Here is a 13,858-nt window from a genome sequence, read left to right as displayed (position 1 = left end):
ATAATTAATTTGGATCGAAAGCTTCTTGCTGCATTCCTAGATCTGGAAAAAGCTTGCGATACTGTACCTCATGATGGCACGGGGTGTTACGGGTTTGACATGGAATCTTACTAGGGACTATTTAACAGAGAGTTGAGTTTAAAGAGTTGTAATCAGTTTTATATTAAGCGCTAAAAAAGTCATAAAAGTGGGGATTTTACAGGGAACAATCTTTTAATTTTTTCTAATTTATTTTAATGATTCACACATATACACATCATACGCTGACACAATGGACATTGCTGCTACAAATGGTGGGGTTGAAACAAAGATTGCTGTTAAAAATAAAATTCTATAAATGTATGCCTCAAATTTGGAGCTTTTTCTCTATACACAAACGGTCAATTAAATTTCAGCAGTATTATTGTTATTTTATGTAATAACAAAATTAACTGTGGTTGCAACCTAAACAATAATAAAAGTTAATGATTTACGATACCCTGATATGTTAAAATACTATTATCAAAATACTCTAACAAATATATCAAGCACTAGCGAAATCTGTTTTAAATTATGGTCCCTGTATCTAAGGAGGTGGTTATGACACATATTATGACAAAAGTAAAAGTTTGCAAAAGTGGTTTATTAAGATAATCCATGATAATCCAAGAATGTTCCCATTCTCTGAGTTTCTTACAGTACCATCTTTAGTAAATTTGGAAATGTTATATATTTTATCTATCGTAAAGCTGATCAGGAAACAACGAATAATCAATTGAGAAATCATTATTTCTATGTAACTATGTCTAATGATAGTGCACATTTCTATATGCTCAAATAACTCCAGATATTTGAAATTTATTGACTATACCGATATTTTTGAAAGTTTGTTCCCACGAGAAATTAAAAATATAAATAATTTTAATATTTTCGGGGATGTGTCTTATATTTAAGTAAGTTGGTTCATGAGTAATCGAGCTTAAGCTGTTTATGGTTTTGTCCATTTTTTTTAAAGCATTGACATTTTAATTCTTTTTTTGAAAATAGCATTTTGCTATCTGATGCACAGACAAGCTCTTTAGAGCTGTTGTGCTTTAGTGCTCTAAAAGAATTTGTGAATTTGAAAAAATAACAAGTTATATTATATTCAAGAATCAAAGGTAAAATGGAAATTTTAACCTTGAAATAACCTTTTTAAAGATTTAAATAATCCAGGTTTAATGGATTCACCCTGAACTACTACCGACACATATGTACTACTGATGGGTCCTCAGGATAATAATAATAAAATTGCCACAAAATCAATAAAAAAAAAACTTTTATTCAAAAATTTAAAATTGTTATTAATTAATTAATGTCACACTGGATAGCAGTTTTCCTATCTTTGTTGGTGGGGCATATGGCACACCTTTTTCTTTTACTTTTTTCCGGAGGTACTTGAGGCTGCTCAGAAACTGGATTCGCAACCCCCAAAAGTTCAGCGATGAGGATTCGTACATTTGAGTGCACCTTCTTGTTGGCCATTCTGAGTCGCAAATGTTCATCTATTAATTGCTTCTCAAGAGTTTTGATAAATGCGTATCGTTTTATTTCTTTACCTTTTCATGCAAATTGGTACAATACTCGAGAATTTAAACCTGCAATGTTCAATATAGCAAAAAAAATTGCCATTGGCCAACGGTTATTTTTTCTGGATACTGAATACAACGCACATTTTGCATCTAATGCGTCAACTCCAGATTTTGTTTCATTATAAAACTGAATTATCTCCGGCTTTTTGGTTGTTTCGTTGACAAAATTGTCATGATGCATGCTAGAAAGTAATATAAGGCTTTTACTTTTTTTTTGCACATAGCTCACTATAGTGGTTGAAGAAGTAAATCCAAACGTTGATGAATGAATTGCACGTTTTCGGTTCGGTATAAATTCAGGTGGTACAGATTTTTTATTTTTTCGTAAGGTTCCCACGTACGTCAAACTGTTTTTCTTGAGTTCGTCGACGAGTTTCACTGAACTGTACCAGTTCTCCCCGGTGATGTTTCTGTTGGTGCCTTTAACACACCCCACAAGTCTAAGAACCACTCTTGTTGGATTTGATAATGTAGGCTTTTTTGAACCATCAACTTTTATTTCGGAATCGGCATAAATCTCTGCATCTACGAGATAATGTGTTTTAGCGTCAGCCAAAACCTGCACTTTAATTCCATATTTCGCAGGTTTGTTGGGAATATATGTACATCCGAAATCCACACCTTTCTCGAAACGGTGCGAGCATTTCGTCTACAGATAGACGTCTACAGGCTCACGTGGAGGATTATTACGAGCAGGGCCAATAAGGCCAGGCAAGATAGTAACCAAATTATGAGCAGGGGTCCTATCTCTAATACCTGCTGTTTTTGACTATTTGGTATTGTCTTTCCCATACCAACTGTTTCTGATGGGTAACTCTTCTTCTTCCGAATCGGAGTTTTCTTGCTCTGTTTCGGAATTGTGGTCGCTCAGTATTTCATTGTCCTCTTCATTCTCCTCATTCTCTTCAGCCAATCTTTCTAGTTCCTCTAACACAGCTTCTCTGTTTAGAACACCAACGGATACACTTTTCTTGCTCGAGCCCATTTGGTTTGAGACTTCCATACTTTCCCAAAAGTCTTCAGACTCTAAAATGCTGGAAGCCATTGCGTTGCATTTAGTGAAAGATAGTAAAAAAAACACATTTTACATCTATTAACTTATACCTTATAACCACTAGTACCTATTCTTGTAAAATAGATAAATATATTGCAAAAAATAACAACGAAATTGATACTTTCAAACTAATAAGCTGTTATTAACTTGGCGCGTATTTACTAGGTCCTCAGGACCCATCAGTAGTAGCTACGGGTTAAATATTTTACCCATAATTTAATGTGAGTATTCATAATTTATTGTAAGCCTAATTTATTATAATTATAATTTAATTCCTATGGTTTTTCAATATTTATTTTACTTAATAACCTAACTTTGACTCTTAAACATGAATCTTAAAATTTTCATATGCAAGATTCAAAGTTGCTGTATAAGGAATAAAACATTATTAAAAAATTACAAAACTGTCAGAAAATATTAGTAACCTTTTTATAATATCGTAGTTAGAAAGACTAAAATTAATTCAAAATTTATTGAGTTAAAATTAGTTGAAGAATGTTTAAAATTGTATTTTTAAGATTAGAAACTATGCTTTTCGTACAAAATATCGTACAAAAATACATCAAATGTTCAAAATTATTTTATAAACAATAAAATATTTAAAAAAATTTAAAACTGTAAAAAATACTTGTCACCTCTTAATAAAACTACAGGTTAAAAGATTTCAATTAAATAAAAATTTAGTGAATTAATATTAATTAAATAAGATTTAAAATTGGGTATTAAAACCTAGAAATTACCTTTTTAAGAAATTAAATTATCGATATTAAATGAATTATTTAATTTAAGTATCCATAGTTTTTTTATTATTTTAACTAATAAGCTATTCTAAATCAGGAGGATCTAAAAAATTTGTTGCTTAATTTTTTACCTTTAAATAATTTTTCGAAATCTAATAAATTGAGTTAATTAAATCTATTTTATAGTAGATCTCAATATTATTTAAAAAATTTAAAATAACCAACCAATACTGAAATATAAATATACATATTTTTGATAATATTTTTAAAAATGAATTTTACTTTTAAACAAAAATTATTTTAATTAATTTGGTAGTAATTAATGTACATTATCAACTAGCGTAATCAGATGTCAATTTAACAGAATAACATGAATTATGTAAACTTATTAATAGTTTAATAATATTGTTAATTTTTGGTTAAATATAATATATCAGCATAATATTAAACTAATCTTTTAAATATATTTTAACATAAAAATAATTTACTAACTTATACGTGCGTACACACCATAATCCCCTTAGGCTTTCTAATATATGCAACACAAATTGAATTTCTTAATATTCCAGAAAACGGTGACATAGTAAAGCCGAGAATTGCATTAAACTTGGGGGCTTTTTCTTTTTTTTTTTTTGCGTCAGTATACAACCATCACCATGAAAGATTATTACTATGCTTTCAGCGCCTTGTTTACGACGCTCTCCGAGAATATAAAACACTAAGAAGAGCTGAAAATGGCTTACGATCAAAGTAAAATACTGAGCATCTGATAATGTTATGTCAGGAGTAAAAATTCTACGTCACTAGTAATAAAGGCTTGTTGGATTTATGCAGTTTATGCAGTTTTACTTCCTTTTGCCTTTTTTAATATTGTTAGTCCGTTGCTGGAAGAATAAACTGTGACAGGAAACTGTAGGCAGATTCTATTTATAGTTTAGAATTTACGGTAATATTTTTTTAACGTTTTTTTCCATAAATTTTCAAGTATTTTATAAAATCAAGAAGATATATATTTTTTTAATTGCACTTTAAATTAAATTTGTAAATATATAAGGTAGGTACATAGATTATGTACAAAGAAAATGCAGTAACCTTCGCCCAAGATAAGCCTTAAGTCCACTCAACAAGTAATATCCCATAAGCTAAAAACAAACAGCGTTATTTCCATTATTCAATAAAGCTATAAAATTCAGAATGCAATTGAGTGCGAACAAACACGTAAAGAACCGGAGACAATAGGATCTAAGAGTGTAAAACATTTCTACGTAATTAATCACTGGTGATTGCCGACTTAATTTAGTTAAATCGAATTGTTCACCGTAATGCAATTAAACGCTAGTTTAATGGTATAAAGCTAATGCTTACTGACATTAAATAGAAAATAATGTGTGACCAAAAAATAAAAATAAATCTCAGTATGTTAAATGTGTTAATAAAGTTATTAATTAGTTTTTTACTAAAATAAAAAGGTGGTAGTAAATAAAAAAATAAATATATTAAAAAAAATTGCTTTAGTAGAACTATTTGATATGTTTCAATATATTAAAAAAAAAACAGTCATGCATATTATATATTTTTATATTCTACATAAAATTCGAGAGGTATTACGAATATAGATATACAGATTGGCGAATGGATCACTACACATATAAAGCTCCTAACAGGCGAGATGTAGCAACGCCGCCACCGCGACAGTTCGCTGGTGAAAGAGCTATGATCGATTATTTTAAATTTTATTGTAGTAAGCGCCTGACGTCGGTGGAGGCTATATCTCTTGCGGCAAATTGTAAAAAAATATTATGTGGCATTGGTATAATATTTTTCTAACAGGAATTTCACGTGTAAAACCGGCATAAATTCGTAAGTACATTTTTTATGATGTGCATTGCATATTGATAATTAAAGCGCTGTTATAAACTAATAAAAATAGAATGTAAACGTTATAGAAAAACAGAAAATAAAACTCTAAATAATAAACCTAACAAACTATTCTTTAAATAAAAGGCTCAAAAAGACTTCCTTCTTTAGCTAAATGAAAGGTTAGTAATCAGAAAAGCTGTTTCTTACTTCCAAAAGAGTTTTTTGTCAATTTTGTTTCTCAACTTCTCCAAGTTCGTTGGTCTACTATTATGTTGTTTATAAATAGTCTCCTTAAGATAACCCCACAAATAAAAGTCATTCGGTGATAAAATATGAGATCTACGCACTATTTATTGCTCCCGAGCAAAAACCATAACGCTAAATATCCGATATTGGAATCCAGCTGGTATCCACAAATGGTGTCCAAAAGGATTTACATGAGTGTGTCATTCGTAGTATCCACTGGATATCCAGTATACTTGCTGTCCTTACTTGGATATCCATCGGACAGTCCCTTTATTTAAAAAGTGATATCGAGTGGATATTCATTGGATAGATTTGTGCTATCTGGGTTTGTATCCATGTTTTTTCCAAATACTTACGTAACAGTTTTATGCTGAATAGCGAGTTCCTCTTTGACACCTAAAACCCTGCATTGTATTGCCGAATTGCATCTATAAAAGCATTTAATCGATTGAACTTTTTCGGAAGGGATTTAAACAGCCATAATGATAAATAATAAAGCGTTTTGAGACTAAACAGCATGCAATCACACAGGAAAAATGCTAATTCCGCCCTATTAACACGTTGACGGACACTCAAAAAAACGGGTTTCAAGGTAAAAAAAAAGCACCTGTACTTTTAATCATTTTTGAAACAGTGATTATAAATACTTTTGAAAAAATTTATTTTTTATTTTTTTTAAATTAGGACCGACGGGCATAGACGTCATGTCCCATGACACATGACTTTTGTTTCATATGGGCATTGACGGCTATTGCCGTCCACTATAAAAAAACACAAGGGTTTGAAAATATTTATTGAAAACATAGTAGAACAGTACATAATTGCTTAATTCAATATAGAAACGTAAAAATGAAATGTAAAAAAGAAAATTGATTTATGCCACAACTCAAAACATGTCCCTGGACAGAGTGGAGGTATGTCTGTACAAATTTTGCAATGCAATGAGGTCTCCTTTCTGATTTTATTCTTGCTGCAGTGTCTGCAACGTAGATAGTATTTTCCTTTTTTCTTAAAATTTTCCGGAATGGGAATATCTTCCAAAAAATGTTGTTCTGTTTCTTGCCTGATTTTGACACCCATTTTCTTTTTCTAGAAGGTTTCGATGTCACAAAATCTCTTCCGTCTAAAGCGTCAATTGTTGATAATCCCAGAAGACTTTTTAATATCGAGTGTCGGTAGTTCAATAGATCCAAATTGGAATTGACATATTTTTTATGAAGAAAATAGGCATTCCAAATGCACAAATCCAAAATATGAAAAATAACTTTTTTTGGCCATCTTATTGTTTTTCGCGGACAAGAATAGTAGCTGATCATTTGATCAGCTCTATCAATACCAGACATATTGTCATTGTATGCTGCAATTTCTATAGGTTTTTTTCGGGATTGGCCATATCGGTTTTGTACATCAATTTGTTTGGGTTTGTAGCCAGTCGTAAGTGCAAGAACCTCCCGTTTATCCTTCCACTTAGACACATACACATCACTTTGCGACTCCAAATGTGTTTTCCTTTTTTTATTTTTTTGCCGATGATGTGTTTCGGATTTCCACGTTTATTACTTCGTAAAGTCCCAGTAGTATGCGTTTTGAAGTCTGTAAGTAACTCTTCAGAAAGAGCTACACTGTTATAAAAATTATCCATGTATAAATGGTGGCCTTTATTTAGGTAAGGCATCATGAGACGTTTCACCAAAGCAGTAATTTTTGGTTCCGTTCGTGCATTATCATCTCCTGTTTTTCCTCTATAAATTTCTAAATTTAGTACATATCCATCACTATTAGATTCTAACCATCACTCTAGATTTTTTATTCTTGAATTTCAGTCTTTCGCGAAATAATAAAAGCGATTCGTCTAGTGACAAAGCTTCTTGGGGATAGAAAGCGTTTTGTGAATTTTTTATAAAAAGCTCTACGAGAGCGCTTATTTTTTGCACAGTTCAAACACCGAAGTATTTGCTCAAATCTACGTCCAGACATTGTGACGGGAAATATAGGATGATAATACATAGGGTCATAGGAAAACATGTGTCTAATTTCTCGGCATTTTACGTGCGCAGCCAATAAACAAAGCCCAAAAAACTTCTTTAGGTCCACTAAAGTAATTTCTCTAAAAGATTTAAAACGCTTGTACCTTCTTTTAGGTCTATTTGCATCAAATAACTTTCTACCATATTCATTCATTTATTATTGCCAATAGTAAGTTCCAAATTTCTTCAGACCACAATACCTGAAAAGTCTGAAGTGGATCAAAATCATCCAATGACTGCTTTGGCCCAGATTGACTATTATCGAACATAAAATCAATATTTTCTTTTACAGTACCACTCCATTCCATCATTGTACTATCATTGAGCTGAAAAAAAAATATATGAGGGGTAATGAAATCTGCGATTTACAAAGAAACCTTTTTTCTGCGGTTCTACGGTCGTCATCACTATCTTCATTTGACGGATTGTGATTTCTCAATGCCTCATTTGATATATCCGACAATGCATCGGCCTCCAAAATATCCAGGTGACCGTCTAAAAATACTATAAATTAGCTGTCATAATAAAAACATACCATAAGGACAAAACCTACCCCTCACTACGTTCGCTTCCGAGTCCGAATCACTCAACTCATAATTTGGGTCCCGAACAGAATCATCATCGTCTTTACTAAAACTCTCCCTCTGCTTAAATTTCTCCCTTGATAAATTTAAATTATTGTCATCATCGTCATGAAGGTAATTATCGTCATCACTAGGAATTTCGTCGTACCACTCCAGAAGTTGTTTTTTGAGTTTTTCGTCCATTTCTATGGAATGCATACGCTCTGGTACTTACACCAAAAAACACAAATAATTTCAATCCAAACAACGTAAAAACCAGTAGACTTTGCCTACACAAAAAAACAACATACAAGCAAGAAAGAACATGCAAGAAAGAAAAACAATATCCCAGTTTGACCGGTAATAATAAACCGCGTGCATGTGCATAAGTTACCGCGCAGAATTCCCACCTAATTACGCGGCGAGATGGGAGCAAAGTCAATAAAAAATAGCAAACCAATCAACTTCTTTTAAAAAAATTTGCATGTCTAGTAGGACACTACTAATTTATTTATATGAAAATACGACGGGAAACCACGTCGATGTCATATAAGGATAAAAAAAAGTGGAAGACGGGATCACCCGTCCAATTTCCAAAGTGCCCGCTGACGCGTTTTAGGCAAAGACGGGAATGCCCGTCGGTGTCCGTCAACGTGTTAAAAATAGCAAATCAGATGATCGGAATCCGCCGTGCAGCTTATCAACCAGCAAATAAACGAGAAGCGGTAGTGCCATTTATAATGCCTATGTATAGTATTTTATTCGCCGACCTGTATATATTGGTCAGCAAAATTAACGCACCACTAAATTATTTCCAATTACCTCTGGAATTTCAGATAAAATCAGAAACTTTTTTATCAGTTCAAACTACCATAGTACACACATTCTAAATGTATACAGTGTTTTTTTTTTATTGAAATCTGATTAACTTATTTTTATTTTGTTGGAATTTCTAATAAAATTAAAATTTTTTTAATTGTTGCTTTTAAGTTTTATTACTAAAATGTATTATTTCCACTACAAATTTACATCTGTAAATAGACTTTACTATAATATTATGAAACGCCAATCAAGAAATTTGACCGCTGAAGAATGTGACATTTTACTGGAAGAGACTAAGACGCAAGGTTAAATTTTGCTCAAGAACAACTTGGTCGATGAAAACTGTAAAAAAGTTCTTTATTAACACTTTCGCTCACTGTGTACACATTTGTGTACATGAATTTATCATCATCCTTATATAAATTCAGAAAGGAATTTATTGTTTTGCTCAGAGTGTCAACATTTGTGTACATTAGGATCTTACATGTAGTATAGATGCCGCCCTCTAGGAGCTTTCAATAAAAGTTTGTTACTGTAATTTTAATAGCTGGCGAGCAATATTTGAGTAACGCGTGCAAGGTTATCTGGTAGGTTATTGTGGTGTTTTGTTTGTGGTGAAAATAGCAAAAAATAAATAAAAACAAATTAATAAAAGGTGGTATTTTGAGTGCTAACAGTGCTAACTATCCATTCAGTTTTTTTCGCGGAAGTAAATTTTTTTTGTCTTTGAAGACACGTACTTGTAAGAAAACACCGAGTTTTATTTAAATTATGATTTAATAAAACGAAAAATCTTAAAATAAAACAGGACAAATTTCTCTTCAGAAATAATGCGTCGCAGACACTGTCTAAAATTCGAATCTAGCTGGTCTGGCACGAAATATATTCTCACAATCCTGACACTCAATTCGTTCTCGAATTGAAACAAAAATCCAATGTTAACCTGGAACAACAAAACAAACGCCAGCCAAATTTTGCCAAAGTTATTTTGGTTTAAACTATTTAGTGTGGAAGCATATTATATGACACAAAAATACAAGAACTTCGTCTTTCTTTTTAACGTTCTTTTTCAAATTCCTTTTTAACAAAAATTTCTTTTTAACATAGCGTGAAAGCTTTCAATGTTATAGCAACATCATTGTGAAGCATAAGCTCTTACGTAATTCAAACATTGTTGTAAAGCGTTAAGGCTTTCAACATAATTCGCAAAGCGTACGAGCTTTCAACGTTATTAAAATTCTAATGCAAAGCGTAAAAGCTTCCAACATAAAATAAAATAAAGCAAATACTGAAATATTAACTTGTCAAACCAATTTGCTTCTATAATATGAAAAGAAATTTCAAATGCAGTGCCATTTTTCTAATCTCAATTCAGTTTTACTATTAGCAAAAATTATATTATTTCCTATGCCCTTCATAGTAATAAGGCAAGGTTCTAAATGACAGTTTAGCTTATTTGCGACTTTTTGGGATAATAAGCTACATTCCGCACCTGTATCTATCAAGCTGTTTACCTCCAAACCTTGGATAAAAAATTTCGTACAAAATTCCTTGTCCAAGTTGATAGAAAAATAATTAACTTGAGTCGTCGAGGGTCGCTGGGATTCTTTTTTAAAATATTTTAATTCAGAATGTCCGCGTTTTTTACAATAGTTGCAAATAACTTCAGATTTATTTGCCAAATTTATATGGTCATTATAAGATTTATTTTGTATAGCTTGTCTCTTAAATTGATTATTCTGACAATGGCGGCTGATATGCCCAGTTTGGTTGCAGTTGTAACATTTCTTTGAATTATTGTCAAATTGATTTTTAAAATGAAAAGAAAAACTTCTTTTTTGGCCTCTTTTATCAGAAAAATTACCCGGGCTAGATTTATTATAATCACTTAAAAGAATTAGTAATCCACTAAGTCTAGGTTGCTATTAAAAGCAGCGGTTCTGACATGAATGTCCTTGATATCACCAATGACAATTTCTAATAACTGACTATCAGTTATATTAAAATCTAGAGAATTTAAAAAAATATTTTTTTTTCTGGCATACTCACAGTACGAGGTAGCGTCATTGCTGGTGTACAAACAGGCTCTTCGCAACTTTTCGCTTAGATTTCTCTTGGCCGGATAAAGACTGCATAAGTCAGTCCTAAAGTCCTCCCAGGTTCGCTGTACCGGCTTGCAAGTCGACAACCAGTCCCTTGCTTCTCCAGCCAACCCACTCGAACCTCTGGCAAGTAACTCATGACTAGACCACTTAAAAGTTTCACCCAATTTTTCCAATTCGTTACACCACCTTACCGCACCGTCATCGTCATTTCCAGGATTAAACGTCGGAATGTCCACTAACGTCGACACAGTCGAGTCAGATTTTTATTTTCATCTCTAAGCGCTTTTAGAGAGTCGGTTAAAATTTTCGCGAATTCTTCCATAATTCTTGTATCCACAAGACGCGATTAAGTTTTTTTTTTATTTTACTGATTTAAAGCCGTCCACGAAAATAATATCGAACAATAAGTGGTACTTTTAGTAAGCCGATCCCACTTCTGATGTAAGAAAACACCGAGTTTTAATTAAATTATGATTTAATAAAACGAAAAATCTTAAAATAAAACAGAACAAATTTCTCTTCAGAAATAATGCGTCGCAGACACTGTCTGAAATTCGAATCTAGCTGGTCTGGTACGGAATATATTCTCACATACACATTTGTGTACAGTGAATCAAAGAAGTAAAATTACATGGTAAATTTAATCGTACTTTTTTCTTTTTTATATTAGTAAATAGTTAAATATTATAGAATCCTCGTTTATAATGAGCCGAAATCGCCCGCTAACAGATAAAGAACTATTAGATTTAATAGAAGCCGGATTATCAGACATTGAAGGACTCAGTGACGGCGAATTCAATGAAGATTATGGCTTTGATTTTGATCCTGAAGGTATATTACTTGGAACTAGTATATTATATCGTGGGCGTACAAGCAAAACCGTATAAGTCCATAAAAGTGAATTGTGAGAAAAATGGAAAAAAAGATTTGAATTTGCCTGTAAAAGTTGTTTTTGAATATGTGATATTTTAAAGCTGCAGACATGATTTGTTAGCTTTTTTTTAATGATAATTTATCAGTAAAACACCTATATCATCTAAGATTTTTTTTTATTTTACGTTTTTTACATACAGGTTGGACTTACATTTTTTTTCTGATAAATTTATTTATTTATTTATTTTAATGGTAAATCATCGTCATCATCACTACTGTCTGATTCGACCAAGTGTTCTGGTGCATTTGTGGATGTTGGCAAAGAATTGTACCATCCATGGAATTCGGCCGGAATTATATTGTTATGGCACAGTTTTAGAAGATCCTCTTTCTTCTTTTCAGTGATTGGCTGTATAATGGTTTTAAGACCTTCGGAAAAGTTGGGGTTTTCCCCCTTCCAAAAACATTAATATACTTATAAGGGTCAGAATGCATGTATTTAAATTCAATTATGCCTGGCTTGTCTTTTGAGTAACGTAATGATTTGATTAGTAACCAATTGACTGTGTTTCCTTCTGTATCTTTACTCTTATTTCGAAGTATTTTTACAGACAAAGCCTTTAAATCATAGAAGTCATTAAATTTTAATTCTTGGACATTGTATAGTTGACTTTTTTTGTTTCTATTTCTGTTTGATCTGGCGAGTCTAAAAATATTAAGCCAATCTTGAATTGTGTAAACTGGTACATATTTCTTTGCATGTTCAATTGAGCTAAGCACCTCAATGGAATGCCCACTTTCCATAAAATTATGTTGAATAACTTGAAGGTGCGTAACCTGCGCTAAATAAAGCAGTAAAGCTGCAACATGTTGGTTGCGGTTCTGTCCTCCACATGTATCGGACCAGAGTGACACCCGATTTACATGCAGAGGCAGGTGTGTTAAGTACTTTGTAAAATAGTACTGTTTAGAATTACTTTTAGGAGCCTTATTTCCATTTCTCTGTCTTCTTCTCTCTGGAGAAGAGCTTGTGACATTTGCAAGAATAAAATCTTTTTGCCGTGTAAAATTATTCATTCTCCAATACGTTAAACACAAAGTTTGCCTTTCCTCTTCTAAAAATTTTGTCTGACATTTAAAACGGCACTTTTCACAGTTAATGGCTTGAGGTTTCTTGGCTGGCCGCTGTTTGTTGTTAGTCACATAATTAAGTCCCTCGCTTCTTCTTTTTTTCGCCACAGCTCTTTTCCACTTTTTAGGTTGACTTTCTTTCCATCTTTTAAGCTGTGTGTCATTTCCAAGCTCTACAAAAAAATAGAAGTAAGGCAATTGAGGCACTTTCTAATTTTTCTGTGATAACTAAAAATCTTACCGTCATTTGAATCATCTGTTTCATTAAAGTCTGGATCTAGGATCGAGTCATCACTATCTTCAATTAAGGCTAAATCGTCTTCATGGAAGGAATGCTGAGACACGTGATCAACAGACGGTTCTGATACATTTAAATTTCCCACCTCAGACCCTCTTTCAATTTCTATATTTTTATCTAAAATTTAGAAAAAAACTTAAGTCCATTTACCTACGAATACCACAAACAGAAAAAAAACTAAAGTCCCTACACAGTTTAAAACTATCGAATAAAAATGAAACAGATAATAATTTGCTGTAACTGTAAAATGCATTTTAACTCTAAATATCCAAAATTTAAGAAGTTCTATCTACTTACCTTTCGGTGTAGCATCGCGCTGTTCCCCAACCCTTTCATAAAACCTGGACACGTTAGAGCCTATTATTCTATTATAACTAATAGAGTTTTCATCACTACTACTTCTCTGGTTTAGTGTATTATTACACGCCATAAACACAAGTTTTTTCCCTCTGGAAGACATATTGACCAACCGCCACAAACAACAAAATAATGTAAACTGCCGGCAAATAAAATAACACAAGTACGCGTA

General features: G+C 32.2%; 2 protein-coding genes across 3 annotated transcripts in view; one reads left to right on the top strand and one right to left on the bottom strand.

Moving 5' to 3' along the window:
• The window catches only part of LOC126735869 (class A basic helix-loop-helix protein 15-like), a 127,269-nt gene that overhangs the window by 60,025 nt on the left and 53,386 nt on the right, over window positions 1–13,858 (top strand). The window lies entirely within an intron of this gene.
• Window positions 2,380–13,789, bottom strand: LOC126741856 (protein starmaker-like). The gene is made up of 5 exons (XM_050448304.1): window positions 13,627–13,789; window positions 13,273–13,446; window positions 8,091–8,306; window positions 7,915–8,032; window positions 2,380–2,551 (listed from the first exon to the last, which is right to left on the bottom strand). Exons 1-5 carry the CDS (start codon window positions 13,787–13,789, stop codon window positions 2,380–2,382), a joined length of 843 nt encoding a protein of 280 aa, XP_050304261.1.

The sequence above is a fragment of the Anthonomus grandis genome, chromosome 1 (assembly GCF_022605725.1).
Source record: "Anthonomus grandis grandis chromosome 1, icAntGran1.3, whole genome shotgun sequence".
In the NCBI taxonomy this organism is placed as follows: domain Eukaryota; kingdom Metazoa; phylum Arthropoda; class Insecta; order Coleoptera; family Curculionidae; genus Anthonomus; species Anthonomus grandis.
The sequence above is the reverse complement of the archived record's forward strand: the minus strand, read 5'-3'. Positions and strand labels throughout refer to the sequence as shown.

What these genes read in the sequence shown, in the direction of transcription:
- LOC126741856 (XM_050448304.1), bottom strand. Translation starts at nt 13,789, where the DNA reads ATGTCTTCCAGAGGGAAAAAACTTGTGTTTATGGCGTGTAATAATACA. An exon ending in GCGCGATGCTACACCGAAAG is followed by an intron (nt 13,447 to 13,626) that starts GTAAGTAGATAG and finishes TCTAAATTTTAG; the next exon opens with ATAAAAATATAGAAATTGAA. An exon ending in AACAGATGATTCAAATGACG is followed by an intron (nt 8,307 to 13,272) that starts GTAAGATTTTTA and finishes TGCATTCCATAG; the next exon opens with AAATGGACGAAAAACTCAAA.